The following is a 27,709-nucleotide window of genomic DNA, read 5'->3' as shown; positions in this document are numbered from 1 at the left end:
TATGTACAAAACAGAATGCCAAATGCATTGTGGCGAACATCGTTCATCTGTGGCTTACGCTATAAATATCAAGCTCAAGCTCAAGCAAGCCTTTATTGGCCTATATAAAAATATAAGATTTTAAATACAGAAATGAGTCCATACAGAATGAGATTAAAATTACAGATAGGAACAGGGCAGCATTAATAAATATCATTAATGCATTCACATCACACTCACACAGTAAAAACATAATCTATCACAGAGACTAGTAAAATCACCAAATATAGAACATGGGATATACTATGGACTCCTTATAATACAATACCAGGTTTCAATTATTTCCTTCCCATCTGGATATCATTGGTCAAAATGATAGACCCAATACGCACAAAACAGCCCCTAACACACACCCCTCCGGCATTCTGTAACTATTCAGCAGCCATACCACAGGTTTCAGTGGCAGCAACAAATGGAAGACAGAAGTCTTGAGACAGAGGAGTTAGCCGTGTTAGTTTGTAGTAGCAAAATAGTAAAGAGCCCAGTAGCACCTTTAAGACTAACCAGCTTTATCGTAGCATAAGCTTTCGAGAGCCACAGCTCTCTTCGTCAGGGTGCATCTGACGAAGACAGCTGTAGCTCTCAAAAGCTCACGCTACAATAAAGCTGGTTAGTCTTAAAGGTGCTACTGGGCTCTTTACTAGAAGTCTTGAGAGACTCCTGTTTTCCCCTGGTCTCCTCATAAGAAGCCTGCCTCCCATCTTAAAACGTGTAATATTGTAATTATGCTCACCCATGTGCCTCAAGAAAGTTTTGATTGGCTTTACATAGAGCTAAAAACTAAGGAGGTTGTAGTTTTGTTTTTTAGCCAGGAGAGAATTGGCTGTTTTTCTTAAGGGAATGCTGGATACAAATATTCATTCTTGGCCAAACGTAGAGGCAAATTGCTGTCAGCTAAACCTGATGGGTTGTGGTTGGAATTTAACACGTTATCCATCAGGAATGGAAAGTATGGCAGGGAAGGGCATTCAGAAACAACTGGATGGCATTAATGCTTTGCAAAAGGAAAGCAAGAAGAGAAATCTGCAGTGTGTGCCAAGCACTGCTAGCATTTTGATGACTTTTGTTTCTGAATCACAGCCACAGAAATGAGGGGCTAGTGATTCCAACTTGCGGGGAATAAAATTCAGCCCATGGCTGGGATAAGTCTTCTTTCATGAGGTGGTGATGAAACGGGTGAACTCCAGAAAATTCTCCCCACCCTGCCCCTGGTAATGAATCCCACTGTGGAAGAAAGACCCAAGTCCCCTTTCCTGAATTGATGGGGAAAGAGAAGTCGCTTCCATGTGCTGTGATTAGAAACACTTTCTCTGTTATTGCATACAGACGTAGCAGGGCCTCCCACTGTCATTCAGCCTACAGGGTGTAAGTAACCCCAGCACAACAACATTCAATTTATATACAGCCTTTCAGGACAGCTTCATGCCACGCTCAGAGCAGTGTGTTATTATTATCCTCTCGCTACAATCACCCTGTGAGGTGGGTGGGGCTGAGAGAGCTCCAAGAGAGTTGTGGCTGACCCAAGGTCACCCAGCTGGCTTCAAGCGGAGGAGTGGGGAATCAAACCCCGTTCTCCAGATCAGAGTCCTGCCGCTCTTAACCACTACCCCAAACTGGCTCCCCAAGAATATGTGCAAACATGCCTAATGTTAATACACACAATTAGATCCAAGGTATCCAAAATGGCCAAACTTTTAGAAATGTTCAGACAAGGCACCAGAAATATATTTGAACACTGTTTCTGATGTAGCTAGAAATATATACAGGTGTCAGTCCATGGATGACAGGCCATAGCAGATAGACCCCTGTACCCTCACAGCAAGAAATCCACAATCTTGCTTGAAAGGCTTTATTCAGGAATCAATTCCAATCCACAGATATGTCCATAGGATTGCTCAGAGGAAAAGCAAGCAGAAAAGCAAGTTGACAGGAATACCTAAATGTGTGAAAACCATTCTTTTTATAGAGCACAATTGCTCATCCCCCCTCCCAACAGTAAAACATAACTTTTGGCACGAAACAGTCTTGAGTACTCCTCGCATAGTTTTACATATTAAGTCTAGACACTAGGAAGGCATAAGATTAAAGCTGAAACACAGTGATTCATGAGAACGAACAGTTTACAAGGTCAGAAGCTCTGGGAGCTTCAAAGCATGTAGATAAGGCACCTGCTGCTTTAGTAGGCCTGTGAAAGCAAGGCAGTTTATGGCATCGGCAATAGGACATCAAGGTACAGCATCAACAGTGGTTCACAGTAACAGCAAGGGCTCATTGTAACAGCTCAGCTTAAAATAATGGCATGGATGAGGTGCAGACATGACAACAGGAATGCCATGTCAGCCTGAGCCCACCTGCCCTGTGCTTTGCAGGCAGGCTGGGTCTAGGCTTCTCTGGAGTAAGGCTTCAGGCTCAGCTAGCTGGACATGGGAGTGTACACCGGAGCTTCCACCTAATGGACCAGTTGACCCAGGAATGCAGCTTTCTCAGGCTTCAGCTTAATTAGGCTGGGAGTTGATCTGGCTCAGCTATGCTTGCTGGCAGCTGTTAAGACTGTGCCAAAGGAGTATTACTCTCAGGGCACGGTTCTGGATTCAGGTTAGGATTGCACCCTGCCAGTCTGGCACTTCATTTCCTTTGTGTCACCTCAGCACAGGCCTTCCGCCACAGCTGCTTTTGTAGGGTAGGAGCACGTCCTGAAGGGCTAAAGTCATCCTGGATGGCAGATGCCTAGTGGTTATCTCAGAGGCTGGCGGTGATGTCTCTCTTGCAGGCTCTGACAGGCGCTGCTGGAGTGTGGTCAGCAGTGCCTCTGCAGCGTCAGGCCCTCCCTGATCCCACTGGTCCTCCGCTGGGCTGGTCGTAGGGAGTCATGACACCATCCTGGGTGGTGTCCTACCGGACTATGGGGTGGGGGCAACTCGATGTGTGGCCGCTGATTTCTGTGAGCTGCATATTTAGCATAACATCTGGTTTGGCTCCTGCAGCACAGCATTTTCTCTGGCATAGAATAGAGGAGGGAATAATTTCACCAGCGCTGCATCTGGGCCGATTCCGCACGGCTTACCTGAAGCCGGGACGGTGCGGAACATGCTGGCAAAAACGTGGAAGATTGCGTTTTCTCGCGCGAGTTTTGCGCGACATCGTACAAAACTCATGCGAGAAAACGCGATCTTTCACATTTTTGCCGGCATGTTCCGCAACATCCCGCAACGTTCCGGCTTCAGGTAAGCCACGTGGAATCGGCCCTGGTGAGATTTGATTTCCCCGAGACCAACAGTTCTCAAGGACCCCCATTTAAATTTTTAAAAATCCACTAATCCAGGCAAGCCCTCCCTCATCCCTTGCTAGTGTAACTTCTCTTTGTATGGGTTCAAACTTTCACACAATGGGAAGTTAAGGGGAAAAAATTACAACATTTTAACAATTAATACAATACAACTATTTTTTTTCTTTAACTAAACTCGTAAGTGCAACCATACAAAAACTTTCAACCATCCATGGGCCAAGCTACAAGTGACAAATGACACTTGAACGGCAAGTGGATCGAGTGGAGAGCAAGTGGACGGCAAGTGAACAGGGAGGAATACACTTGCTGTTCAAGTGTCATTCGTCACTTGTAGTTTGGCCCCATGTCTTTGAAAAGGTAAAGAGTTCAACTTGTCTGCTTTGGCTACTGACTCCACCCTACTGGGCTAAACCAGTTACCAGTTACACTAGCACACACCAGGTAACCCCTTCTCAAAGTAAGCGTGGCAAACTGTCAATGTCCCAAGATGCTTCTCTCATCCTCAGAATAATACAGTGAGACCTTACCAACTTTTCTTTAAAAGTCAGCAGTAAGAAAAATGTTTTATTGGGTTTACATGACTTAAAATGTCAGAGAGCAGCTGACACTCCAGGACCACAACTCAAAATTCCCCAACTTCATCTGAGTTCTAATCAAGCTCACACTATTATTGGAATGTATTATGCACTAGATGTAGCACGAAACTTCCTTATCGGTTAAGAACTTCTAGAGAGAGGCCAGCAGAACAGTTGTTGGAAGGGGCCTGGAAAAGTTTTCAGAATTTCTAGTAGCAGGGCTTTTTTTCAGCTGGAACGCGGTGGAACGGAGTTCCAGCACCTCTAGAAAATGGTCACATGGCCGGTGGCCCCGCCCCCTGATCTCCAGACAGATCAGGGGATCAGGGAGATCAGGGGGCGGGGCCACCGGCCATGTGACCATTTTCAACTAGGGCAATTTAAACTTTAAAAAACTCCCCCCTTGTTCCAGCTGACCCAAAGTGATGTCATTGTGCGGTCCTGAGTTCCCCCACCTCTTTTCCCAGAAAATAAACCCTATCTAGTAGAACTAGAAAAAGGCCAGTGTTATACACAAGTTGAACTTGCAGTAGTCCGTCGAAAACCACTGTTGTCTCCTATCTATGGATGCAAAGGAGTGGCTTGTTCTCTTGCTACGCTGAAATCAGCTGTTCTGGAAAACAGAATGGAAAGCAATTTCGTTTCCCACTGGAAAGAACTGTGATGACTGTATTCGGGTTCTCTATTCTTGGTGTTTCTTAGAGAATGATAGATTCTAGGTCTGGGCTGTTGGATCCCAACAACCAATTAACAAGTTTTCTGGCTAGTTCTCCAAGGTGGTCTTGAGTCAAAGTTCGGTTAAGAGCAGCAGGACTCTAATCTGGAGAACCAGGTTTGAGTCCCCACTCCTCCACTTGAAGCCAGCTGGGTGATCTTGGGTCAGTCACAGCTCTCAGAACTCTCTCAGCCCCACCCACTTCACAGGGCAATTGTCATGAGGATAATAATAACATACTTTATAAACCACTTTGAGTGGGCATTAAGGCCGTTTCCACATGGTCTATAAATAGCGCGAGACTCACAGAAGGCTGCCGGCTTCCTCGCGCGATTTTTAACACCATCCGACTACAAAACGCCATAAATCACCGTTTGTGGCGTTTTGTAAACAGATGGTGTCAAAAATCGCGCGAGGAAGCCGGCAGCCTTCCGTGAGTCTCGCGCTGTCCGGGGTCTGGGTCCCAGCCCCCAGACTTGGTAGGAGGGAACAGCGGGTCAGCCGGGCTGACGGGCAAACAGAGGGGGCAGCCAGCAGACAGCAGGTCAACTGGTCAGCCAGCTGACAGCAGGTCAACCGGTCTGACTGGCAGGCAGAGGGGGCAGCTGGGGGACAGCAGGTCAACCCCTCCCACAGGCAAATGGAGCCAGAACCTGCCGGTGCCAGGGGCAAGGGGCAAAAGCCCAGGGCCTCAGGAGGCAGGGGGAGACAGAGAGAGGCCAGCGAGTCCCACTCCCCTAGGGAGGGAAAGGGGGCTAGGCAAGGCGGAAGGGGGCAAGGGCAGAGGGATTGGGAGCCCAGCAGTCACCCACCCAAAGACCTTACCTGAGGAGGAGAAGCAGCAGCAGCCCCAACAACCCAAAGCCATGCCCCAGCTAGAAAATAGTAGCCTGGCCCAGGAGTTGCCAAAAGCCAAGCCACTCCAGGTGGGGCTATTGGAGGCACTCTGCAGGAAGCCCTGGGCAACCAGCCAAGGAGCCGCAGCTGGACCCACCTTCAGCCATCAGCTCTGCCAGGGAGGCTGGGCTGCTAGCCAGGGGACTGCAGCTGGACATGCCTTCAGCAATCAGCCAAGGCAGGGAGGCTGGGCAGCCAGAGAACAAGGCACAGCTGGTGCTGGTCAGTGGGGCCAGATCAGCTACCCCAGCTGCAACTGCTTGGTGCAGCCCAAGGCCAGGCTGGAAGAGGGGTGGGGCAGTAGAAGGAAGCCCTATAAAAGCTGGCTGGGAAGAGCCCTGTGGTGGTGGGTGTGAGTGAGGAGTGATGATGTGGAGTGAGAGCAGTAAGATGCAAGGGTGGAGGTTTGGAGGAGAGTTCTGGAAGGAGGAGATGAAGGAGGACGCAGAGGGTAAGCAGGCCAGGTTGAGCAGGCCAGCGAGTGGACTGAGAGGGAGTCTGGGTGAGGTATACCGCCCCTCCTTCCACAGAGCAGGGTCCTGCAGAATCCCTGGCCCCCCTGTGACGTCAGGAGCAGACCGCCCAGTGCCACGCCCAGCGGCAGCGGCGGCAAGCCCTGACACGCGCTACTTATAGGCAGTGTGGAAACGGCCTAAGTTGTCCTGAAGGGCGGTATATAAATCGAATGTTGTTGTTGTAAAGTGACTGCAGGTATGGCAGCTCTATGAACTCTTACCCTTTAGAAACTCCATTCCATCCCCTTCCCCAAGTCAGAGTCTCTGCCACCACTCCAAGAAAGCAGAGAAAGCCCCGTTTCCACATTAGCCAGATAGCATAACATATGACGGCCCTCACTTCTTACAAAGAGAGAGCCAGGATAGTGTAGGGGCTAGAGAGACTGACTAGGATCTTGAGAGATCCAGGTTCAGTTCCCCACTCAGTCATGGAAGCTTGCTGGGTGACCTTGGACCAATCACATATTCTTAGCCTAACCTACCTCACAGGGTTGTTGTGAGGGAGGAAATGGAGGAGAGGAGAATGATGTAACCTGCTTTGGGTCCTCACTGGAGAGAATATAAATGAAGGATATACCTGGGGGTAAAGTATAGATGACCAGGGAAGGCAATGGCAAACCACCCTGCCATTAACAAAAAGCCTGCCAAGAAAATGTGATGCAACGTCCCGTCCCCCCCACCCATGGGTCAGTAATGACTCGGTGCTTGCACAGGGGTCTACCTTTACCTTTATAAATGAAGTACAATAAAAATAAAGACAAAGGACTTGTAGACCCCACAGAGACCCATCATAGGCCACCAGCATCCCACAGTTTGAGAAACGTTGCCTTAGACCAATAGATTGGTTTCTGTTTAGCAAGAGCAGGCTGGAAGTCGACTTCCAAGCGGAAGATATAATAATGATGAGGATGATATCTGTGTAACATATATCAGCTGATCTCAGCACTTGATGTGTGTTGTCTCTATTATCCTTTGCCCTATAGGTAAAAGGTAAAGATAGTCCCCTGTGCAAGCACCGAGTCATTACTGACCCATGGGGGGACGTTGCATCATGACGTTTTCTTGGCGGACTTTTTTTACGGGGTGGTTTGCTGTTGCCTTCTCCAGTCATCTACACTTTACCCCCAGGAAACTGGGTACTCGTTTTACCGACCTCGGAAGGCTGAGTCACCCTTGATCCGGCTACCTGAACCCAACTTCCGCCAAGATCGAACTCAGGTCGTGAGCAGAGCTTGGGCTGCAGTACTACCGCTTAGCACTCTGGGCCATGGGGCCCTATAGGGGAGGCCTGCTTTCTAAAGGCAGCCTGAGTCCTAGATGTAAGTTTGTTGCTGAGCTGAGCTTTGAACGAGCCACGTCTTAGCTGCTGCACTATGCCAGCTCAAAGCAGACATTTTAATCCCTCGCTTACCTTTCCAGAGGGTTTGGCTGGGGCGTGGATCAAAATGACAGCTAACAGCACCCAGACCAAGAGACCACTGTGATCCCCCACCCACCCCCCCGCTCCTGCCATGCAGATACTCTCAGCTTTATAAAGTAGAATGGAAGGTACCTTGCTGTCTAGTCCCATTGCCTGTACATTTCAAAGGGAACTTGGAATCAATAAGGATGGCTGAATTGGTCCCCCAAGGAATGTATTATCGTTGAAAGTTATGCATACTCATACAGAGGAAAACAGCCCCTGAAGGGTCTATGAATTTTCATAAGCCTTTTGGTACACTGCAGAGATGAAATTCATAACTCCAGTTTGCATAAGATGTCAACAAAGCTTAAGAGTTAGCAATGAGCCAATGGAAAGAAATTGCAGGAGAGGAAGTAACTTTTTACAGTGCGTTGTTCCAAGCAGGAAGAAAGACATTTTAGTGTCTGCTGTTTTAAGGGACAGCTACTTATAGGCTGTGAGCATTAAAGGCCGTTGATGAACTGGCTTACATGAGAGTTCTTGTGTCAACCCCTTTGCCAATTCCATGTATAATCATGTCTCAATGCATTCATGGACAGTCTTCCTTTTACAAGTGGTAGCATGTGTCGCTTTGGCTGCTTTAAGTCTGGCCACTCCAGTAGGCTGTGAAAGGAGGTGGTAATAACTTGTCAACCCCTTTTGAGCCTGTTGAATTCATGCCTATTTTTCCAAGCCAAGGAGACCTCTTCTTGGCATTTGGCTAATTTGTGCCAGGCCTCAAGCTTTAGTCTCCTGGTATCTGTTTTCAAGGCCCTAACTTTACTCCAGAGCATGTGAAGGAAGAACTGATGAATGTCAGACTCTGGAAATTATTTTACATTCTTTGTTAACAGCAGTTTATAGGTGCAGCAGGTTCATGTCTAGGGTACCTTCCACTCTTCTTAAACAGTAATGGGAGAGGATTCTTGTGCTGGAGCCTGTGCCCAAATGAACGAAAGGGGGAAACTGTGCTGTTTTCTGTCCAGGGTCTATCGAGAGACAGTTAAACAATAATGCCCTCTTAAGCCCACCGAAAAGCCAGCTGGGATTTGGGGTTTGCGACTGCTCTTCTTGTCAGGTAACCAGTCAGATTAGTCTGTGACAGGGAAAAGAGGTGGCAGAACTTTCAAGAGGGAAATGGGGAAGAAACACATGGGATTCTTTGAAATCATATTATTTTCAAGCCGAGTATTCTCAAGAGGTGCCGGAACTCCGTTCCCCCGTGTTCCCCCTGAAAAAAAGCCCTGGTCTGTGATATCAGAAGGAAACCAAGTACACACAATGAGTTAGCAACAAGAAAGTACCGAATGGAGGAAAACTTGCAGATACGCTGTTTTTAGTATTTGATCTTTGAGAGAAACAATTTAATGTCAACGGGAAGAAGAAAATGTTTGCGAACAGGTAGGCAGATGGCGCAGAGAAAAGGAACCCGGAGCAGCCTCACATCTCAAGAGCAAAGGTGTCAGGACCAGGATGGAGCCACCACCTGAGCTGACTTTAGGCCAGGAGGACAGGGTATATAAGCTAGAGTCAGAGGTCAGGCTAAGGAGCAAGAGGATAACTAAAGGAAGAGGGCTGGAGAAATCAGGTGTGGAAGGCAAGGCGTGACACGGGTGGGGAAGATGAAGATGAGATGAAGCTGCAGGAAGCAGCAGGCATGTGACCCCGCTCCAGACCCTCAGCTGTGCAATACATCTGTTGAGAAGCTTTGTGTCCCTGATCCAAAGGCTTCTTGGGTTATTGGAGCGGCCGCCACACTGCATGCTCTACCAGCCAAGCAGGAACACAGGTGCAGAGATGGGCTTGATGCCAGCTCTACCACCCTCCTGGATCCCAAAAAGAAGAACGCTTAGCCACATGAAGAGGAGGCCGGAGCCGTTGGTGGTAGAAGTTCATCCATAAGAGATGAGGTGGGAAAGACCACATTCCTGTCATGCTGTCAGTTCAAGGAGTCTCTCTTGTCACGTCCCGAGGGGACTCTCTCTCAATTAGACTGTCACAGAGACCTTGCAGCAGTCTGGACTTGCAGTGACCCCTGAATGAGGAGTTTGCAGAGCAAATTCTTCCTCCCAGTCACTGCTCAGAGGTGTCGCTGATTCCTCTCCGCTAGGGACAGGCAGATAAAATTCTGCAGGGACTTGATGCCCTTCCATCTATCTTCTGCTGTCTCGAAGCCAGAACCAGACTGCATGTCTTGTGCTCAGCGCTTTCATGGCAAGACTGTTTTTTAAATAATCAAAAAGTCTAAAATGACTGACTTGAGGAAGGTTCAAAATATAGACTCCATCCCTGATCACACCCTTGGCTTCTTCAGCTCCACTACCCTCAGCTGCCCAAAGAGATTCTGCTTCCAATCATTATGGCCCCTCCTGAACTCCTACGTGGTTCCACCTTTCTCTGCCTTCCAGTCTGTCTTCTGAATCCATCTTTCTGTGAAGGCTTTGGCTTAATTCTGTAATCCCCAACTGAAACTGTGCGTTTAATTGATTCTTCCCTTTGTCTTGTTTACCTTGCCCTCTATTGTATTTACTGTATCAGCTTTAATATTGTAAAATTTAAGGAGGGGGAGACAGGGAGACAGACAGACAGACAGACAAAACCCAACGAAATAATACATATATAAACAGAATAGTTATAAATATGTATATACACTCATTACATAAAGAATATAAAAAAGTAGCAAAAATATGTCACTAACTGATCGCTTCTTGGCCTTTTGGCTAAGACCAGGACCCATCTTACTGCTGCTCCTCCATAAAGTAACACAGGTATGAATACATAATACTATTTACTAGGGTTGTGCGATTCGGGGTTCTGATTTGGAATACCCGAATCAACCCAATTTGTAAAGATTTGGGATCTCCGAATCAGACCCAGCATCCTGGCCCTGATTCAGAATTGCTGAATTACAGCTTCCCGAAGCGATTCGGGTCACTTCAGGAAGTTTCAGGGTGCTTTCAAACCCTGCGGCTGGCTCCAGCTGGCTGGCAGAGGAGGATTCCCTGCCGGCCAGCTGAAGTTTAAAGGACCCTTTCCCTGCCGCTTGCAAGCTGCTGCAAGCCAGCTGATCCCCCCCACAGGCCTGCTGAAGCGTGGTAAGGGCCCTTTCCCTGCCACTTGCGCAGTAGGGAAAGAACCCTTTAAACTTCAGCTGGCCCATGGGGGGATTCCCCCCACACCAGCCAGCTGAAGTGTGGGAAGTCCTGCTGCCGCTTATTTCACCCAATGGGAGGGGGAGGAGGGAACCACCTCATCCCCCTCCCATCGGGTGAAATAAGCAGTAGGGCAGGAAATTTAGGTGTGCTCCAAATCTTCACAGAGCATAGTGAAGCAGGGCAATAAGCAGTTGCTGAACCGGCTTTCCACTTCAGAAATAGCTTATTTCTGATTCTTTTTCCCACTTTGGAAATTCTGAAGCGGGAAAGCCAAGTCTTTCTCTCTCTGCACACCCCTAGTATTTACCCATTGTCAAATGGAGCATGTGATTCTTCTCTTTCTCTACAACCTGCTTCCTTACCTCCTCCATCCTGGTTGGCAGTGTGAAGTGCAGGAGACAGGTTTTTGTTAATACTTCTGAATAATTTCACAAGTCTAAATATATCCTGGTAGAAAATATAACAAGGTGTTTTGATCAAAAGCAAGGACAATCATGAAGCGTGCATATAAAATCACATATTTCTCATTAGTCTATGACAGCTGGTGATGTGTTAGGAGAAATTGACCTGTTATCCAGAAAATAAAATGTTAGCGTGTAACCTTGAGAGATCACAGCTATAAAATTAGGAGACATTAATTACAATCTTTCTTGGTCTTGCAGCTCTCTTGGTCTACTGATTATGGTCCCAGCCTTGATAGGTTGTAATTCTGGCCCCTCATCTTCCTGTATTCCAACTGGTGCCACATGACCTGTGATTTAATATGGCTTCCAGCCACATGGTTGCAACTCAGAGCTAACCTATAAGTGACGCCTGACACAGGTTGGACACTTGTCAGCTTCGCTCAAATTTTGATGGGAAATGTAGGCATCCTGGTCTTGCAGCTTGGCTCTCCATTACAGCTGCAAGACCAGGATACCTACATTTCCCATCAAAACTTGAGGGAAGCTGACAAGTGTCCAACCTGTGTCAGGCGTCACTTGTAGCTTGGCTCTCAGGGAGTCTCAGCTTGCTAGTTGAGGGATTAAAGATGAATCCTGGATCTGCAAAGATTGAAGACACATCTCAGATACCCTTGTTATGATCACACCATATTATGATTCCATGGTTTTCTTCTTCGGCTGCTTTCTGGCTCTTTCTGTACATTCCAGATCACTTCTGCGCTTAAGACTCTGGAGCAGCTGCTGAGTAATCAAATAACAGGAACTTGTTCAGGAAGCGGCTTAAAAGTGCAGGCAGAATGGAGGAAGCTAGAGTAGGCCTTGTTCCATATGCTGTAGCAGGGGGAAATTACAAAAAAAAAAGCAGTGCGGTAAATGTAATGACATCACTTCCCGGGAAAACCCAGAAGTAGCTGTGGGTAATGCTAGGAATCATCAGAAACACTATGGTAAAGCAGTCATGCAATCCCTCTCACTCTATACTCACCCTCTACCCTCCTAGCTATTGCCAGTCTTGGTTACAACCCTATTTGGTAGTGCAGTATTTGTAAGTTTCTAACTATATGTGCTGATGGGGAAACTGAGACCTCAGAGTGTTTGGGAGCAGTTTTCACAAAGGGGCTTATTTTTTCATTTCAACAACACAGTCAGCATACCTTTAAAATACAAACATTAAAACAGAACAGACAAAGGGGCTGCAGTACATACAGCGTTGACTGAAGTTATGAGGGAAAGAGGGAGATGAGCCCAGAACTTGGAACCAGGGAATGGGTGAAATTGGAAAAGGAAATGGTCATGGGACATGAAGAGCCAACATTGCTGTGCCATAGAAATGTCAGGTTGAACCCCCAGTTGTGGGGTTCCTGCGAAAACTAATACAAGGACGCACAATACAAGTTCTTAGATGGACCACTTGTACCTTTAAAACTCTACATTTAATGAGGAGGATGAAATCAGTGTAAAGGCAGAGGTTGCAGGGAGCTATGTTGATCCAAAGCAAAATTCCAAAAACCAAAATTCATCTAATACCAAGCAAAATCAGTCAAAACAGTGTGTAGGCTTATGGGTTCTTCAGAATTTTTCATCAGGCTGGATGTTTTTTTAAAAAAAACAGCAAAAACCCGGGGAGGAGGGAGATGGGGGGATATGAAGCACTTCTCTTTGCCGCCTAGGGGACGTCACATGGACTGTTTGTATCATGACCTGTGAACAGTGTGTGAAAACAGTGACCCATCATAACGGAAATAATATGTTTAATGTCATTATTACCTATGAATAGACAAAAAGCACAGGGCTGTCCTTAGTTTCGTTAGACGTTCTGCAAATTTAATAGCAGCACAAAGAAATCCTACTGTATAAAATGGCCACACAAACAAGGTAAAAGACAGAGGGGACAAATGATAAGCTGAGCAGTTTTTGTGGTTCCTGCACAATGAAGGGATTGGGAGGCCTACACTTCTCCCCTCCCAACATCCCTTCCTCCAGTGCAGCCCTGCCAACACACCAGCCTCTATCACAATGGCACAGATGTCATAAGCCTTCCTTCCCTTCCTCTGTGGGTCACAATAATGGGAGCCTCAGATACAATAATGAGCACAATGTGGGTACATCATCTTCCTCTGGGGACCTTGGAACAACCCCATTCCCAAAGTAGTAAGTGGTGAGGAATCAAAAAGAAACATCAAGATATTCTTAATCATGGTGGCAGTTTTGCAAAGTTCTCGAACTCACTGAAGCACTCCTTTGAAACCAAACTGCCTCCAAAGGAGGCAGGACCCATGTATCAGCCCAAGGAGGAATGCTGTCATAGTAAGTTAACTTCCGGTTCGTTTTAGGTTAGGATTTTAAACAAGAAGATTGATTTTAGCGCTGTTCAAGCCAGATGTGGTTCCAAGGATAGCATCAGACATTCGGCAGGGGGAGGAAATGTAAGTAGTGGTGGGGCCTGACTGTTGGGAAAAAGGTTAAAAAAGCTTAAAATCAGAGGTGCAATGGGTCTTGAATCAATAGAGTCAGCACACGAGTTTAGCTTTTAAAATCATTTACTTCTAAAGGGAAAAGGTTCACAGGATTGCTACAAAATAACAAACGCCTAGAGCTACATTCTTACTACTTGTTACAAACAAAGAGCTGGGATAACTGAATAGAGAATCTTCTTCTTCCTCCGTCTTCTTGACCCTAGAAAGAAAATCACCTGACCTGTTGACCAATAACAGTTTACAAACACACTTCAGTTTCCCGGGCTTGCAGATTATTGGCTCTGTGCCAGGTTCCCTTTCCAGGTCAATCTAAACAATAGTATGGTAGGTAAACACGTTAACCCCATAATGACTGAATGGCAGACCTTGCAACGTACATATATTCCAACACCCCTTCTCAAGGTCTAGCATGGAAGTCATTATGCATTCATATCTAACAAACATCATTCAACTTTTGTCTCAGCATTAGGATCAAACATATTCAACATTTCACGAAGATACTCAAACTTAGTTTTAGACAGTGGTTTAGTCAGGATATCAGCTACCATTTCTTCTGTACGACAATGCTCAGTTTTGATTAGTTCCTTCCTTTTGTAAGTGGATAACTTGAATTGCTGCTATATGCCAATAAAGGCTAACTTGACTTGTGGATTAGTCCCTTCTGGTACATATCTTTCACAAGTTCACATTTAAGTCCAATAGATCTGCTTATTGCTGTGGTACTTTCTCCTTGGCATATGGTAATACATGCCTGATTATCCTCAAACATAACTACAGGTATAGGTTCGTTTATTCCAAAGTCTTTTAGCAGATTGAAGATCCACTCTAGTTCACTGCAGGCACTTGCTGCTGACACACATTCAGCTTCTGCTGTTGATTGTGCTACAATGGTTTGTTTCCTACTAGTCCAGTCTATCAGTCCATCTCCATAAAAGAATAGATATCCGCTGGTTGATTTGTAGTCACTTGATTCTTCTCCCCAATTGGCATCCATATATCCCACCAGTCTTGGTTTCTCAGATGGCGAGATTCTCACTTTAGGTCAGCTGTTCCTTTCAGGTATCTTGCTAGTTTCTTTATTGTGTTCCAGTCATGATGATTAGGAGAACTTACTTTTCTGCATAAGATGCTAACAGCTACTGCTATATCAGGTCTTGTGGTTTTGCTCAAGTACAGAAGTTTTCCAACTGCTTCTCTGTATTCACCAATATTCCTAAGTGGTTGTCCATCCCTTTCTTTCAAGTAATCAGGTTCAAGTGGTATACTTGTTGCATTGCAGTTTTTCATGCCAATAGATTCTATAAAGTCCAGTGTTTTTCTTTTCTGACTTAGAAGAAAAGCTCCATCTTCAAGTCTTTCTAGCTGTATTCCGAGGTAATGTTGTGCATCTCCGACTTGCTTCACCTCTACCTCTTTGTTCAGTCCATCAACTATTTCTTTGATGTCTTGTCTGTCTTGGCAAGATATTATCAAGTCATCAACATAAATAAGAATGTACTGGTATTGTCCATTTTTAACTCTGGTGTACAGACATGGTTCAGCTTTTCCTTGCTTGAATCCTTGCTTTTGTAGTAGCCCTGATATTTTGTCATACCAGGCTTTTGCTGCTTGCTTTAAGCCATATAGACCTTTGTTGAGCTTGTACACATGATCTTCCATTCCCTTGATCTGGAATCCTTCAGGTTGCTCCATATAAATTTCCTTAGATAATTCTCCGTTGAGAAAGGCTGTCTTTATATCCAGGTTCTCTACTATCATGTTTCTTGATGCTGCAACACTGAGTAGTGTCCTGAAAGTTGCATGGTTGATAACTGGTGCAAAATTCTCAAAATAGTCAGTTCCATATTCCTGGGAGAATCCTTTAGCTACTAAACGTGCCTTGTATTTCTTAACAGTTCCATCAGCATTGTGCTTGATTTTGAACACCCAGAATGCTGTCATAGTAAGTTAACTTCCGATTCGTTTTAGGTTAGGATTTTAAACAAGAAGATTGATTTTAGCGATGTTCAAGCCAGATGTGGTTCCAAGGATAACATAAGACATTCGGCAGGGGGAGGAAATGTAAGTAGTGGTGGGGCCTGACAAGGTACCTGCATTGGCTCTGGTGGTGACCTTCCTCCTCCTCCTCCTCCGCACAGCGTGGCCTCTTGTCTCCTTACCGAGCACTCTTACCCTTCTTGCTCATGTTTCACATGTCACCTTGGTCTAGTGATGTGTCACCTTTGTGTGTTGAGTGGTAGTCGTCTCCGTCCTTTCTTGCAGACCACAGCAAATTCCCTGGTCTCAGTCGGAAGGGAGGCACAAACCTCTCTTCACAATTGTGGCATTGTAGTCGGTAAAGCACAGAAGAAGAAAATGACTGCCATTGATCCTAACGAAACCGAATAACGATTATTCAACATCTGGGAGCGTGAGGAAATATTAAGGATGTCAGTAAAGAGTTACACGTGCTTGGTTCAGCTGCCATATTCCTTTTTGTGGCAGGGAGATAGGATGGGCTAAACGCCACTGGAGTTTGCTAGACCTTCATCACCAGGTGGTGGTCTACACAACTAGAAGTAATACAGTAAGGCGGGAGGATTACCAGTGATGCTGACTCAGCATGAATTCACAGAGCCCCAGGGAAATCAGGTCATTGAAAGAGTGTGACGTGGAATGGAAGCCAAAGCAGTCCCTATCTATCCTAGACCATTTTGGCAACCTCCCATAAGGGGTCGCATTCTAAACCAACTAATAAAAGTGCCTCATGCTGGGTCTGACCGTTAATATAAACTGTAGCTATCCTTATCATAAGTCAGTAGCTGTCATCCCTTCCGAGGAGGTACGGGGCTTTCTCTAAGGAAACATGACTTTTTGAGCCTAATGGGTCATTTTCTTTAACTTGAACTGAATATCACAGCTGGAGAAAGCAGTCTTCTTAATATTGCAAATGCAAGAGATGAGGACTGGTCTGAGTCTCTTACGGTTCTCTCTCTTCCCCTCATTGAATTCCATTCCAATCTGGCAATTAGTATGCAGTGTCTGTAAAAAAGTTTTTTTAAAAAACCTGTCGGTAACAAGCTAAGAGTGCAGTCCTATAAAGTCTAAGCCCATTAAAATCAATGGGTTCAGAAGGGAGAAATTTCTGCATAGGATTGCACTGCAAATTGGCATTTGCTAGGGCTGCAGTCCTATGCACATTTACACCTCGCTGAACATAACAGGGCTGACTTCTGCATAGGATTGTGCTGTAAACAATTCATTTGCAGACAGCGTTTTAGGAAGACACTATAAGCAGAAACCGTTATAAGCGGAAACCGAGAAAAGTCGGAACGTTCTGGAAACCTAAGTAAGAAAAGGAATGAGTCAATATCCCACGGGTCTTTCAACACACAGCACTGGGATACTTCCTTACATGTGAAACATCTAAGAAAATAACCTCACTCATTTTTTCTTCCTGATTTACAATCTTCACTGTACTAATGAAAAGGGTTTAACATAGTTCTTTTGTGGAAATGGGAAGCTTGCTGTATTAATCTGGGTGCTTTCCTGCTTTGTGGCATGCTCTGTACTCTGCTAAGCGTAACTTCCCTTACAGTGTCTTTCAGAGGCCAGACGTACCCACTTTCCAGACTGTATTTCCTTGTTCCTAAGTTATCCTTTGTGTACTTTCAACAGGTACAAATTGTAACCAAGAAGATCGACTTGAGTCATGTGACTTCGAAGTGTGGTTCGCTGAAGAATATTCGTCATAGGCCAGGTATTATGGGAACTGGTTGGAGGGGAAAGGGCAAGGCATTTGTCAGCTTGCACTTAGATGGTAGGTGTCCAAGTTTTCAGGCTACAAGCAATTTACCCCCAGAAGTATTTCAAAGAGAACTTTCTGGTATACATATTTTGTCCTGACCTGGATAGCCCAGGTGAGCCTGATCTCATCATATCTCAGAAACTAAGCAGGGTTGGCCTTGGTTAGCAATTGGATGGGAGATTTCTAACAAAGACCAGGGTTGCAGAGGCAGGCAATGGCAAAGCATCTTTGTTCGTCTCTTGCCATGAAAACCAAGCCAGAGGTTGCTATGTCAGCTATGACTTGAGGGCAGTTTCCGTGTATTTTGGGAATTGCAACAAGAAATTAATCACTTATTCATGCAAGTTTAAAATGTATCCCAACTAGAGGTGGGCACAATAAAAAAAAAAATACCGATCAAGCTGATTGTGGATCGGCACCAGCGACGATCCCGAATTAATGATCCACACCGGTCATCTCCCGTTTCCGATCCATGAATTGTGGAGGCAAAAGCGGAGGGGTGCCCCGCTGTTCCCAGTGATACAGGAACAGTGGCTGATGCCGGCGGCATCTGTGTTTGTGTTTGGCTGTCTGTGTTTGGCCGTCAGAGCTGCCTATCAGGGTTTGCAGGGATGAGATTGGAGTGCCCATGGCTACAGAACACCCCCTTCCCCCTCCCTCCCTTGGGTGTCTTCTCCCAGCTGGTGACTGCTTTGCTGCTCTGTGGTTGGAAGGAAGCCCTGCTGATCAAGGCAAGTTGGGCTTCCATTCAGGTTTCCAGGGCAACAGGAGGGCAAACACAGCTCAGGCATTCCCCTGGCTCCGTTGCCAGGGGAATAGATTGCTGGCGCCTGAGTGTCTGGCTTCCTGATCCGAGCACAATCGCCCTGATCAAGCCCCGATCCAGCCTCTCTCCCAACCGCTGGATCATTGGCCGTGCCCAAGCACGATCCGCTGGGTCCCGATCGCGCGATCGCCATTATCGTGGGTTTTTTTCGATCGTAATGTGGATCATGCCCATCTCTAATCCCAACAATGTGGATAACAGCAAAAAAACAGACATTCTTTAGGTTAAGATGTAGCATTGTTTCAGTTCTGATCCTTAAGTGATCCAAATGGGAGGGGAAATACCTTTTTTCCCTTTCCTTCTGTTGGCTTTAAAGGCACTACCACAAGTGACCCAGAGATGGCATTTTTGAGCATGCTGCTTCCCATGTCTCTTAGTATAAATTCGTAACCAAAATATTTAACATAAAAGTTGTGATGGACCTTGTGGTTCTGGGCGTGTCTTGGTTCATCAAAGTCAGCATGGTCTATTCAGACTGGCCCTGGCTCTCCAGAGTCTCGGGCAGAGATCTTTCACACTGCCTACAGTCAGATTGTTTAACTGGAAATGCTGGGAATCGAACCTAGGACCTTTTGCATTCCAAGCAGCTGCTCTGCTCTATCCCTGTCCCAGTACATCCCATTTCCAGGCTTTTCTCCCACTGCTTTGGGGGAACATACTCATGTTCATACTGGAAAGATCCTTGGGAAAACTGATGTGTATTTCCCTGTCCCAGTATTAAGAGAATGATGGAGTCAAGCTGAATGAGTCACAGCAGTTCTGCAGCTACGGTGTAAGGCATCTCTGTTAAAAACCACATTTCTACACCTCCTAGAATTGAGATTATTTGCCTTATTGATATGAAATGGGGGCTCTCTTGAATTACAGGTTCAAGCTTTCCAAGTTTCAGAGCAATACCATGAAGGATAGTTGGTTTATAGGCATTTTCCATACAGGGATGGGTTTGTGTGGTTTCCATGTTGTTGCTGAAGGTTTCCAATATAACACAGTGACAATGGGGCTTCAACATGGCAAGTTTCCTTACATTTTCTCTTAGCCCACCCACAGCGGCCATCGGAGGGCTTTCTTTGATGCATTGGTGTAACAATGTGTGTATCAGGTTCCCTGAATTCCAAGGTTTCTTTTTTTAAAAGTAACTTTCTAGCCCTTTTCATTGTGGAGATATAAGGGGAAAGTCATGTCTCTGCAATGAAAGGAACTAGAGATTTTTTCTTTAAAAAATGACAGCTAGGCTTTCCAGGAAATTGATACATACACTGTTATAACCTTATAATCACATAACAATATTTGATTGCAAATTAAAAACAAAAAAGCCACATTTACCCTAGGAAGGGAACAAATGGCCACCATGGGAAAATGGCTGCTGCATGGGCAGGACCAGAAAACCCAACTGTTCCCACCCTTCATGGCAGGCATCTAGGCTTTGCTGTAATTTCCCACATAACTTTGCAGCAAATCAAGTTTGAGAAAGACTGGAGAGAGGCCAGGGGAAATCTAGAAGGTACACAGGTGCAGTACAATGCTGTGAATGTGTGTGTGCAGAATCAACTTCCCAACAGCATCACACTTGGGACAAAAAGCCTACATAGAAGAGGTCCTAAACCAGGCAGAGAAGTTTTTTCTGGGCATTACCCACCATTTTTGTTGAACAGGGGAAACAGTTTTAAATTTATCTGTCTGAAGATGAGAATGTTTTCCAATGATACTAGCAAAAGTAGGTATAAGCAATATACTAGTCCACCAAATATTCTTGCACAGGATGGTATAAGAATATTTGGTGGACGAGCATATTGCCTGCATCTCTCTTCTTCTAGAGGTCTTTCTTTGCATCAAGTATACCAAGGAGCAGGGGGAGAGAGCAGTAATAAACCTTGTCATGCCACCACCACTCTGGGATTTAGGGTCTCTTGGGAAAGCCCAGAGTACCCTCCGAACCCTCCTGACCTCCGTAGCTTGGCCAATGAACAGGCGTGAGGACCCAGCAGAGTAACAGCAAATGAAAGGATTTATTTACAAGGAGGTCAGTTAATATCAAACTAACAAACAAGCAAGTAAGGTGCATTAGCAACAAGAGATGGGTGAAAGCAAAATAAACAAAAGGCCCTATAGTGACTGAACTCCCTGTTCCTCTGTCTGCCAGGCTTGTCTTCTCACCCTACCTGGATGAGGGCCTCTCTCCCTAGCAGAAACATCCTCTGACCTGCTCCCTGGGAGAAAGAACACAGGCTTGTTCCCTCCCAGACTTATATAGCACCGGCCACTTGTGTTCTGATTGGCCCAAAAGGGCGCCAAAACGGCCCAGGGGCTCCTGGGAATCATAGGCAGGCCTACTCTCACTGCTAACAGGCTTCTGAGGCCTTGCTAGGCTTCCTGGCACAGCCAGGTCATGACAAACCTGGACAAACAAGGTGTCAGAATGGGGAGGGCATATCAAGTGGGCTTGGCAGGGGGACAAAAAACTTTCAAAAGTGGGACATCTTCTGAGAAGTCACGTATCAGTCACTACTAACTATGGGGCATTTTCAGGTCTGCTTCCCAAGCAATGTTTCATTCCATGTTTCAAAATTGCTGGCAACTGCTTCTGCATTGAAGTCCATGGAAAAGCAAGGAGGTGCTTGTGCAAGGCTTGGCTGTGGCTGCTTCCAGTCCATAACGTACTTAAGTGATCTGTAGAAGACCACAGATGTAGGACAGTTTTGCCTTCTTTCAGTCTCCATTTTTCCCCATAATGTACAGGTGGGGGTCGTGTGAAAATTGAGAGCGTGAAACTGGATTTTAAAGAGAAGGCGCATGCAAAGGTTGGCTCTCTTGAAAATGCTCATCATGTACCTGGAGGAGGAAACATCAAGGTAAAGACAGCAGCTGTTCCATTACATGTTGGCATAGTCTTTGCATTCATTATCACAGGAATCTGTTCTCTGCAGCAGAATTATTCCTTATGTTGCTGGTGCCTTGCTAAAAATGTCGGGCAAGTTCAAATTCTCACACTACGTAGCCGAGTCAGTCACTGAAAAAGTTTCCCATCTTGGACACTGCAATGTGCTGCCTGGAAACTATTCTCTAATTATTCCATTAAGAAAGATACACTGCATCTTGCCACCAGAGATATGTAAAACAAGCAAAAAGAGCTAGGGGTTCGGCTACCAACTGAAAAGTTCTCACAACCCAAGAGGCAGACTTGTGGTAGCAAACTGTGAGCCAGTTTAGTGTAGTGGTTAAGAGCGCGGGACTCTAATCTGGAGAACCGGGTTTGATTCCTCACTCCTCCACTTGAAGCCAGCTGTGTGACCTTGGGTCAGTCATAGCTTCTAGGAGCCCCACCCACCTCACAGGGTGTTTTGTTGTGGGGATAATAATGACATACTTTGCAAACCGCTCTGAGTGGGCATTAAGTTGGCCTGAAGGGCGCTATAGAAATCAAATGTTATATCATCATCATCATCATTATGATGCTTATAAGACAATATCAGTAAAGCTAGTGTGGTGTGCTGGCTAGAGTGATGGATTCCCCACTCTGCCATGGAGGCTCAATGGGTGACCTTTGGCCAGTCACAGACTCTCAGCCTGGCCTACCTTACAGGGTTGTTGTGCAGAAAAATAGGGGCAAGGAGGTGGTTGTAAGCTGCTTGGGTCCCTATTGGGGAGAAAGGCAAGGTGTGAATGAACTCAAATAAAAAACGCAATAAAAGTGGTTGGCACAGATGCCGTGGGCCCAGGAATTCCTGAGACAAACAGGGAAAAGGCAACAACTTCTTCTGGGGGTTGAAAAGAACTGGCAGAGAGGCTAGTAGGGTTGCTAATAAATTTTGTGATGTCAGTCCTCTCTAGGAATTGCCAAAAACTCTATGGTAAAACCAGTTGGCCAATTCCTAGAGAGGCATTATGTCACTTCCAATTTTTCCCAGAAATGATGTCATAATGTCAACTGACAGCCATTTTTTTTTAATTGCTGGGAACAGGCAGTCATCCACCAGGGGGCTGCCAACCCTGGAAGCCAAGCAGATTTCCTCTGCCTACTGAGACCAGGAGCACCTGGAGTGGAACAGCCCACAGTCATGGGGCCAGGTCCAGATGATGGCCCTTGTAACTTGGCAGTAGCACTTTTTGAAACCCAAAGATACAGTTGGGTACTTTACTTGGGTGCCATGTCTGCATGCCACTGTCTGAGTTTTCAGGGGAACATGCAGTTAGCCCTTCCCCCTTCCCTCCTAGGCTGCGTCCACACACGTTGGATAATGCACTTTCAGTGTGCTTTAGTGATCATTTGCAAACAAGTGGCTAAACTGCATTGAAAGTGCATTATCCAACATGTGTGAAGGCAGCCCTAGTCTAGGGCGCCTAGCTCACTCTCTCGCCCAGGGCCCCATGGCATGCACGCACAAACTTCACAGGCCTCTTTACAGTCCCCTGCTGGCCAGCCCTGTTCCAAGCACGTTCATGCCGGAATAGTTAGCACAGATAGATGGTAAGCAGCCTTTGATTTACTTCTGCATCCAGGAAAATCGCAAGCTGGTAGGTAACTTGCATTGGGGTCTGGAAAACTACTGTACACTGTTAGCCCAGTGAAGGATTTCGCCTACAGACCTCACCAGGGCACTCAGCAGGCCATACCCATGGCCCAACAGGTAAAGTCAGGATGTGATTTTGCCTGGCCTCTGCTGCTTCCCAAACTTGCATTTTAAAGAATGAAGAATAATTAAGGATTGTCTGTTGCCCTTGCACATTGTCAGCAAGACAAGAGCTGCCGACCCTCAACTCAGCTGCTAAACCTGAATTGTGGGGAGAGTCCTATGAGCAAGTGTGGAGGTTGTTTGTTGTTTCCAGAGTCACTTTCTGGCTGTGCTTCTGCTTCCCCATTATGCTAAATGTCTGTTGGTCAAAGAACCTGAACCCATAAATAATGTCTTGGATTTAAGAGCAGGCCCGGAGACGTTTCTGGGGAATAAATCTGTGTATGCTAAATATCCTGAAAACATGACTGAAGCGTTGCAGCTAGAATTGCCTAAAGCAGAATGGGAGGTGAATTTGGAATTTTGTGTCTTGCTCAGGTGAACAGTTGCAGGAATATAAACTTAATAAATATACTTAATAAAAAATTCTGCAAAATTTGTCGCAGAGGGAATTCACACAGCTGAGTCCCCATTCAATTGAATGTGCAGATCAATTTGAAGTGAATTTGAAGGCAAAAAAAGTATAGGAAATGTGAGGAAAATTTAAATTATTTTTATAAGAATAGAATTATTGTGTGGATCTCCAAGTGGCCTCTCAACTTTGGGCTAAATGACACAATTCCCTCAGGAGTCCAACTTCAGTGAATAATTTCCCACTGGAGGAGTCTTTAGGCTCAGGAAAAAGGTGGACTGGAAAAAGCTCCCTTCTCCATCCATGCAAAATCAGCTTCGGAGGCTTATAAAGCAACGTTCTGGGAGGTGACGTGTGACTCTGATCCACACGGTGAACCTGGAGATAACTCATAAATAAAAGCAGGGATCATTTCGTAGAAAAAGAGCTGGAGGAACTCATGCTAATGAGTTATGCTAATATTAGCATAACTCATTAGCATATGCCACTCCCCTTGGCCACCAGAAGTGTGTCATTGGCATAATTGATTTGCATGTGCCACACCCCCTGACATCACCTATCCTGGCTGTTTTGGACCCAATCCTAGCCATTTAGGGCTGAAATTGGGCCCAAAATGGTCAAGATCAGACCGCTGCTGAGCGGGAGAGTGATCCACCACCCATCAGAGGCCCGATCCAGGCCATTTTAGCCCCGATCCAGGCCAAAACGGGCCCAAAATGGCTGAGAATCAGGTGAGCAGGGCCACCTGACATGTGACCTCTTTGGGGAACTGCCGGAACTGCGTTCCTGCACGTTCCCCCTCAAAATCAGCCCTGAATAAAAGTATCATGTACCCAAGCTCGTTGATTGAAGGTTCCCGCTCAGGCATTCCTTGTAAGCTGTAGGATTTGGGGAGAAAGTTCAGAAAAAGTACGGTGTCCTGGGTGCATTTCACATGTCTCTGGTCGTTGCATTCCTTGCGTAGATCGACAGCCAGAAGCTCAACTTCCGAGAGCATGCCAAGGCCCGTGTGGACCATGGAGCTGAGATCATCATGCAGTCGCCCGGCCGATCCAGCGTGGCTTCCCCGCGGAGGCTCAGCAACGTCTCCTCCTCTGGCAGCATCAACCTGCTTGAATCTCCTCAGCTTGCTACCCTCGCTGAAGACGTCACTGCTGCCCTCGCTAAACAGGGCTTATGAATTTGCTTCGTTTAGCAGTGTTTGAAGTAATAATATTTAGGCATGAGCTCTTGCCAGGAACGGGCTCTGAGCAGGTGTTCACATTCATCCCTTTACCATGTCTAAAATTAAGTCACCTCCCAAGACTGTAGTAACCATAAAATAAAACCGGGAAAAAAGATAACACATAGATGCAGAATTTGGCCTGATTTCCATTCCGAGCAGGAAGACACTGGCTTTTATGTGGGTACAATTGCAGTAATATTACATTGGACAGTTCTTGTCGCTCTGCTCTGTCTTGCATGGAGTACTGTTCTATGACACAATGCATTTTGACCTTTCGTGTGCCTGAAGGCCATCCAATCCCTTTTTGAAGAACCTTGTTCAGTACTGTTGAGTTGCTCATGTGACCATTGGGTTGATGGATGGAATTAAGGAACATCGCCCACTCTGTAATTTATTAAGGTTAAATTAAACTGGAGAGTCTTGAGTGCCGGACAGAAGGGCAAAAATAAAGATGTCAAAAAGAGCTCTGTGGGGAGGGGTTATTTTATATAAATGGGTTGAAGAAAGAGTCAATTAAGTTATTAACATTGTGGAACTTGGATAATGATGTCAGTGTATAGCTGATTCCAATAAATTATTTAACTAATAATTAAAGAAAGTAGTTGGAAGAAAAATTGTATGAACTGTATTGGGGGAAGTGGCATTTTTTTCTTTTTTTCTAAAGCAGCTACTGAAACTAAGCAGTGGAACTGTGTCTGATTAGAATGTTGGCGAAGCGACTTGCTTTTGTGTCTACACTACTGATTTCACATCCTTTCCATCTGTTTGATACAGTATTATTATAGGTATATATTTCTCTGTGGCCATTTGTGATCTCCCCTCTCATACTTGAATATTCTATTTCCTTATTCACAGTATCTGTGTCTCTTGCACCCTTTGGTGTTGCAATTTTAGGTATGTAAAAGTAGATGTTAGCAGGGTTTTTCAGACTTTAAAAAAAACAAAAAAGGACAAATCGTTTAGCATGAATTTGCTTTCTGTAACATCTCAAAACTGTGACCCTGTTTTAGTGCCAGATGCAAGTCTCTTCTGTGATATTAGAAACATTATTCTCCCTTTTCTCTCTTCCTTTCCTCATTTGTTTTCTTCACTATGACTGACTTTATGGGGTCCAGGTAGTTGTAAACAGGTTTTGGGTTCTAGATTTTTTTTAAATTAAAAATGATTTCATTCCAGCTTTTTTAAAAAAAAAAACCTAGGGTAAGAGATAAGTCTATTTTTTTTCTTTTGCTAAAGTTGAAATTCCAAGAGATAGGGAGGTTTAGCAGAAATTATTTCATTCCTTAATGGCATCTTTGCATAGATATTCTCAGAGCCTTAGGTGGGAAAATGATGCTTTGGAGAGAGACATGCTTTCCACATAAGGATTACCAGTCACATAAATAAATAAGCCTTCTAGATGGCATCACCAAGGTGATGGAATTGATAATCTGCAGCAAAAATATATGGAGTATAAACAGTATAAGACAAGTGTATATAATAGGAAATAATACAGACACACCTAATTATTAAAAACAGTGGAGTCTATAGGATTTCCACAATTACCACATGGAGGACAATGAATGTGGAATGGTAATACGACTCATTGGTGGATGAGAGTCCACTCATGTTACATATGCTAGCATTGACTAGTTGATAATTAAATTACCTATTTTTACCTGCAGGTTGATTGCTACGATCCTTACAAAATCATCTCTATCGCATTTGCATGTTCTCGAGCTGAGCTAGACATGAACGATTCATTAGGATGGCTTTAGATGTTGGAAGCTGTTTGAAAAAGGGCTGCCTCTTAATTTCCGTGGTGTGTATCCTGTATCTAGGGCTAATGCTGACACACACATGATTTTTTTTTAAAGTAATGTATCAATGGTATGAACTAACCATAATCCTGTGGCACCTTAAAGACTAACAAACTCACTCTGGCATGAGATGTTGCAGACGAGAGCCCATTTTGTCAGAAATCTGATTCCCAGCTGTTATTCAAGTTTTGTCCCATAACAGTAGGGAGATCTGTAGAATTAAAACCATTGGCATCCTATGTGATAGAGGCTCTTATTTGCAAATGGATGGGAACCAGTAAATTCTCCAGATGGCCAATTGGTCAGATTATGTGAGGATAAACTATGATCCTTACTGAAAGAGAAATCTTAAATAATAATGATAACATTTGATTTATATACCTCCCCTCAGGACAACTTAACGCCCACTCAGAGAGGTTAACAAAGTGTTATTATTATCCTCACAACAATTACCCTGTGAGGTGAGTAGGGCTGAGAGAGCTCTGAGGGAGCAGTGACTGACCAAGGTCACCCAGCTGGCTTCAAGCGGAGGAGTGGGGAATCAAACCTGGCTCTCCAGATTAGAGTCCTGCCGCTCTTAATTGACTGACCCAAGGTCACCCAGCTGGCTTCAAGTGGAGGAGCGGGGAATCAAACCTGGCTCTCCAGATTAGAGTCCTGCCGCTCTTAACCCCTACACTTGGCTTATTGAATGCTGCCTCACCTAGTAAGATGCGTAATATGGTTATCATTCCATTTAGAAAAAACAGTTCGTTTAGAATCTAAAGTGCATCAGGAAGATGTTCTGCCCTGTGATTGCTGTGATGTTGCTTAGAATAATCATACAAGATACTTTTAAGGATGTAAGCAGACCCCTGCTGGGCCAGACTCAGAGGCCAGAGAGCTCAGAATCCCATAGAACTCCTGGCCACTTCTCCAGAAAAAAAAAATATGAAAGGCAAAAGAGCTGTATTATAGAGGAAATATCACTCTGGCTCTGTGCCACTGGTTCTTGCATATTTGCCTCTCTTTGTTTTTACGTCTTTTTCCAATCTTGGAACAAGAGAGCGAGCGCGTGCGCCTAGGGTACTGCTGACCTTCTCGCAGAAAGATGCTGTTGACTGCCAGCCAGTCCGAACAGTGTTTTAATCTGTGACTATTTTGTATTCTGCTTTTTTGGAATATAAACACATTCTAGATGGCGAAGTTAAATTATTCAGTGTACGTGTCCCAAAGCTGCCATTAATTTCATGCTGCAAATGGATCTTTTTCATCTTCAAGCTGAGTCCTTGTAATCAATCATAATTCTTCCATTAGAAGGAGTTGCAGTATTCGATGGAGTTGGGAGAGTCGGACGGCAGCTGGAAGAACTCCTCGTAAAATGGAAATGCACGCACTATGTCACAGGACTAGATTTTCAGGGCCGGGAGGGGGTGTTAGCGCAACTAAGTGTTTTCTGAGTATAGCC

At 45.3% G+C, this 27,709-nt stretch overlaps 1 protein-coding gene across 1 annotated transcript in view; it reads left to right on the top strand.

Moving 5' to 3' along the window:
• The window catches only part of MAP2 (microtubule associated protein 2), a 284,313-nt gene extending 259,708 nt beyond the window's left edge, over positions 1 to 24,605 (top strand). The window contains exons 16-18 of the mRNA XM_054970128.1: positions 17,201 to 17,282; positions 20,893 to 21,005; positions 24,203 to 24,605. Of these exons, the coding sequence (XP_054826103.1) occupies positions 17,201 to 17,282; positions 20,893 to 21,005; positions 24,203 to 24,418 (411 nt within the window). The 3' untranslated portion in view covers positions 24,419 to 24,605. The remainder of the gene's footprint in view (positions 1 to 17,200; positions 17,283 to 20,892; positions 21,006 to 24,202) is intronic.
• The last annotated feature ends 3,104 nt before the right edge of the window (positions 24,606 to 27,709 follow it).

The sequence above is a fragment of the Eublepharis macularius genome, chromosome 2, assembly GCF_028583425.1.
Source record: "Eublepharis macularius isolate TG4126 chromosome 2, MPM_Emac_v1.0, whole genome shotgun sequence".
Classification (NCBI taxonomy): Eukaryota; Metazoa; Chordata; class Lepidosauria; order Squamata; family Eublepharidae; genus Eublepharis; species Eublepharis macularius.
Note: the sequence above shows the minus strand (reverse complement) of the source record. Positions and strands in the feature narration are given on the sequence as shown.